Source organism: Nicotiana tomentosiformis, chromosome 11 (genome assembly GCF_000390325.3).
Source record: "Nicotiana tomentosiformis chromosome 11, ASM39032v3, whole genome shotgun sequence".
Lineage (NCBI taxonomy): Eukaryota > Viridiplantae > Streptophyta > Magnoliopsida > Solanales > Solanaceae > Nicotiana > Nicotiana tomentosiformis.
Window position 1 is genome coordinate 21931248 of NC_090822.1, and position 3569 is coordinate 21934816.

At 41.2% G+C, this 3569-nt stretch overlaps 1 protein-coding gene across 1 annotated transcript; it reads right to left on the reverse strand.

The window, feature by feature from the left end:
- LOC104109666 (uncharacterized) lies at positions 1-1744 on the reverse strand. The gene is made up of 4 exons (XM_009619016.1): positions 1307-1744; positions 983-1138; positions 524-863; positions 1-56 (listed from the first exon to the last, which is right to left on the reverse strand). The coding sequence occupies exons 1-4, from the start codon at positions 1742-1744 to the stop codon at positions 1-3; spliced, it is 990 nt and encodes a 329-aa protein (XP_009617311.1).
- Positions 1745-3569: the final 1825 nt, after the last annotated feature.

Below are 3569 nucleotides of genomic sequence, written 5' to 3' on the forward strand. Positions count from 1 at the left end.
TCAAGTGAATGTGGTCTTCTCAACATCTTCTAGGGCAATGGGTATCTGATTGTAGCCTGAGTATCCATCCAAGAAACAGTAGCATCCATGTCCAGCCACTTTATCGAGCATCAGATCAATGAAAGGAAGTGGGAAGTGGTCTTTCCTTGTTGCATCATTCGACCTTCTATAATCAATACACATTCTCACCCAGTGACTGTTCTTGTTGGGATTAATTCATTATCTTCATTATTCACCACCGTCATGCCCCCTTCTTACGTACAACTTGCACTGAACTAATCCATTGGCTATCAGAGATGGGAAAAATCACTCCCGCATCTAACAATTTAATGATCTCCTTGTGGACTACCTCCTCTAAATTTTTGTTCAACTTGCATTGGGGCTGCACCACTGCTTGCTATTTTCTTCCAGAAGAGTTTGTGCATGCAAATGGTTGGACTTATTCTTTGAATATCAGCTATACTCAATCCAATGGCCTTCTTATACTTTTTTAACAGCTCCACTAGCTTTTTCTCCTATGTACCTGTCAAGTAAGCATAAATAATCACAGGAAAATTATTAGTTTCAAGAAAAGTATATTTCAAGTGAGTAGGGAGAACTTTTAATTCCACACTAGGCTTACAAGCCTCCTCTTTTAGTTCCTCCTCATCCACCACTTTATCCTCAGTTTCAAGAGCTTCATCCTCTTTCTTTATTTCAGGATCTCCATCCTCCACTGTGCTAGACTGAGTAATACACCTCTTTAGAGTATCCCCCACAAGCTTGTCAAGCTTATATTTTTTAGCCAATTTCCTAACAACATCTATCTTGAAGCACGAGTAGGTTGACGCCTCATCACTAGGGTATTTCATCATCCTCTTCATCTGGAACACACTTTCTTATTGCCCACTTTGAGCATAAGCTGTCCCTCGTAGATATCAAGGATAGTTATACCTGTACATAAAAATAGCCTCCCTAGAATTAGAGGCACCTCCTTGTTTACCTTCATATCCACCACAATAAAGTCTACGGGTAACACAAACTTGTCCACCCGAACTAGAATATCCTCAATGATTCCCTCAAGCAAAATGGTGGTCTGGTCAGCTAGTTGTAGGGACACTAGTATCAATTTGATCACTCCAAGCCCCCCTTCTAATTTCTTGAACACGGACAAATGCATTAGATTAATAGATGCACTAGAATCACAGAGGGCTTTGTCGAATTTCTCACTCCCCAACTAGCATGGTATGGTGAATCTTCCTAGGTACCCACACTTTTGGGGAATTCTATTTTGCAATATGGCACTGCAGTGGGCATTAAGCTTGACCAATGTTGTCTCCTCCAATTTTCTCTTGCTAGACAGGATTTCCTTCAAGAACTTTTCATAAGCAAGCATCTGAGTGAGTACCTTTGTGAAGGGAATGTTCACATAAAGTTGCTTGAGCATCTCAAAGAACCGCCCAAAACATTTGTCAAGTTTTTCCTGCTTCATCTTTTGAGGGAATGGTAGAGCTGGCATATCTCTACTTTCTTCAATCTCTTTTTGTATCCCATTACTCTGGACTTTCTGCTCTTCACTTTTTTTCTCTTCTGGTGTCTCAGTCTGCTTGTTCACCACCTCGGGTCTTACTTTCACCACTAGGTCAGTTAATGTTTTGCCGCTTCTCAGAGATAAAACTTTGAGTATTTCCTTTGGGTTCTTTTCAATGTCAGAGGGTAGAGCCCTAGGATCCCTCTCAGATAACAAATTTATAATTTGTCCCATTTTCCTTTCTAAATTTCGGATAGTCGTTCCCCGAGTCTCAAATTTTCATCTGATTTGCCGATGAACGCCTTCATGAGATCTTCCATACTAGACTGATTTGACTATTGTGGCTGGTAATACTGCCTCTACTGGTTTTGAAATGCTGGTGGTCCTTGACCCTAGGGTCTAGGATTATTTTGCTACCATGAGTTCAAACTCCCACTAGGTGAGCTCCACGAAAAACCTGGATGTTTTTTTCACATAGCATTATAGTTGTTCCCACCTTGGTAGTTTTCTCTATTGTAGTTTCCCACAATGCTGATTTTCTCAGCTGAAGCTTGACACTCATTTGTAGGGTGTCCCATTCCACAAAAGTCACTTGTTGTTTGTGGCTCACTCTGTACCTTGGCCAATGTCACCTTTCTTATCTCCTTGGCCATGGTGTCTAGCTCGGCTTTCATGGATGTGTTATAGTCCACCTGGTGAATCTCAACTGATTTTCTTCTGTCATTACTCTTAGTCGGCCACTGATTAGCATCCTCAGATAATTCATCAAGGATTAAGACAACCTCTTCCAGAGTTTTCTTCATTAGTGGATCTCCACATGCAATATTCAGAGTTCGTCGCGAGGAAGGTGTCAGTCCATCCCAAAAATCCTAGAGTTTCATCAACAAATCAATTACGTTGTGCTGACACTTTCTGACTATCTCTTTAAATCTTTCCCAAGCTTTGAAAACAATTTTTGTCTCCTTCTGGCAGAAATTGTGGATTTCCCTTATGAATTTCCCTGTTTTTGCAGCCGAGAATTACTTGTCAAGAACTTTTTTGGTCATATCCTTCGCGTCATCTTTCAATGAAAAAGGAAATGTCCTCAAGTAGACTGCATCCTTTGATACTCCATTACATTGGAAGGTGTTCATGATTTCTTCAAATTCCATCAAGTGAGTGTTAGGATATTCATTCACCTTCCCTCTAAAGATACAATTGTTTTGGATGGTTTGACGCAAGCTTTGCTTCAACTTGAAATTGTTTGCTGCTATAGGAGGTCTGACACTTGATAGTCCTTGATTATAGACTGGCCTGGTATAGTCACCCAATGATCTTCCATGCCTAGGTGATGCATTCTCGAATCTCGAACTGGTCTTCAACCAAGGGTCGGTTTAGATTGATCTTCAACCCTTACCATCTTCGATAGTGTCCTCAGTAGCTCTGAGGGCTGCTTCAGCTGCTATTTGTGTAGCTTCTTGTTGTGCCGCCTCTGTTGCATCTAGATTATATCTAGTAGGGAGTAAAGTGATTGTACACACTGATCACTCAGCCTTGAAATACATGTTGAGTAAGAAGGAGTCCAAGCCACGTTTGATGCGGTAGGTGTTGTTGCTCCAAGAGTATTACTTGGATCAAAGATACGAAGGGCACAGAAAATCAAGTCACAGATCATCTATCACGACTTGAAAGACCTCCGGTTGAAACAATTAAAATAAGGGAAGAGTTCCCAGATGATCATATTTTCTCCACTACTGCGTTCTCCGAAAGGCCGCCTTGGTATGCTGATGTAGCCAACTTTTTGGCTAGTGGATGATTGCCTCGTGACCTCTCTCATGATCAAAAAAGGAAGCTTCAAGGTAAGGTGAAAAGTTATTTTTGGAATGACCCTTTCTTGTTTAAATTGTGTGCAGATGGTGTGATTTGAAGATGTGTGCCTAAAGGAGAGATGGCTAGCATTCTATCTCATTGCCATGATAGAGCAGCTGGAGGACACTATGGTGGAAATCACACTGCATCAAAGGTCATGAAAGTCGGTTTCTATTAGCCTACTTTGTACAAAGACGCACGGGCGTATGTT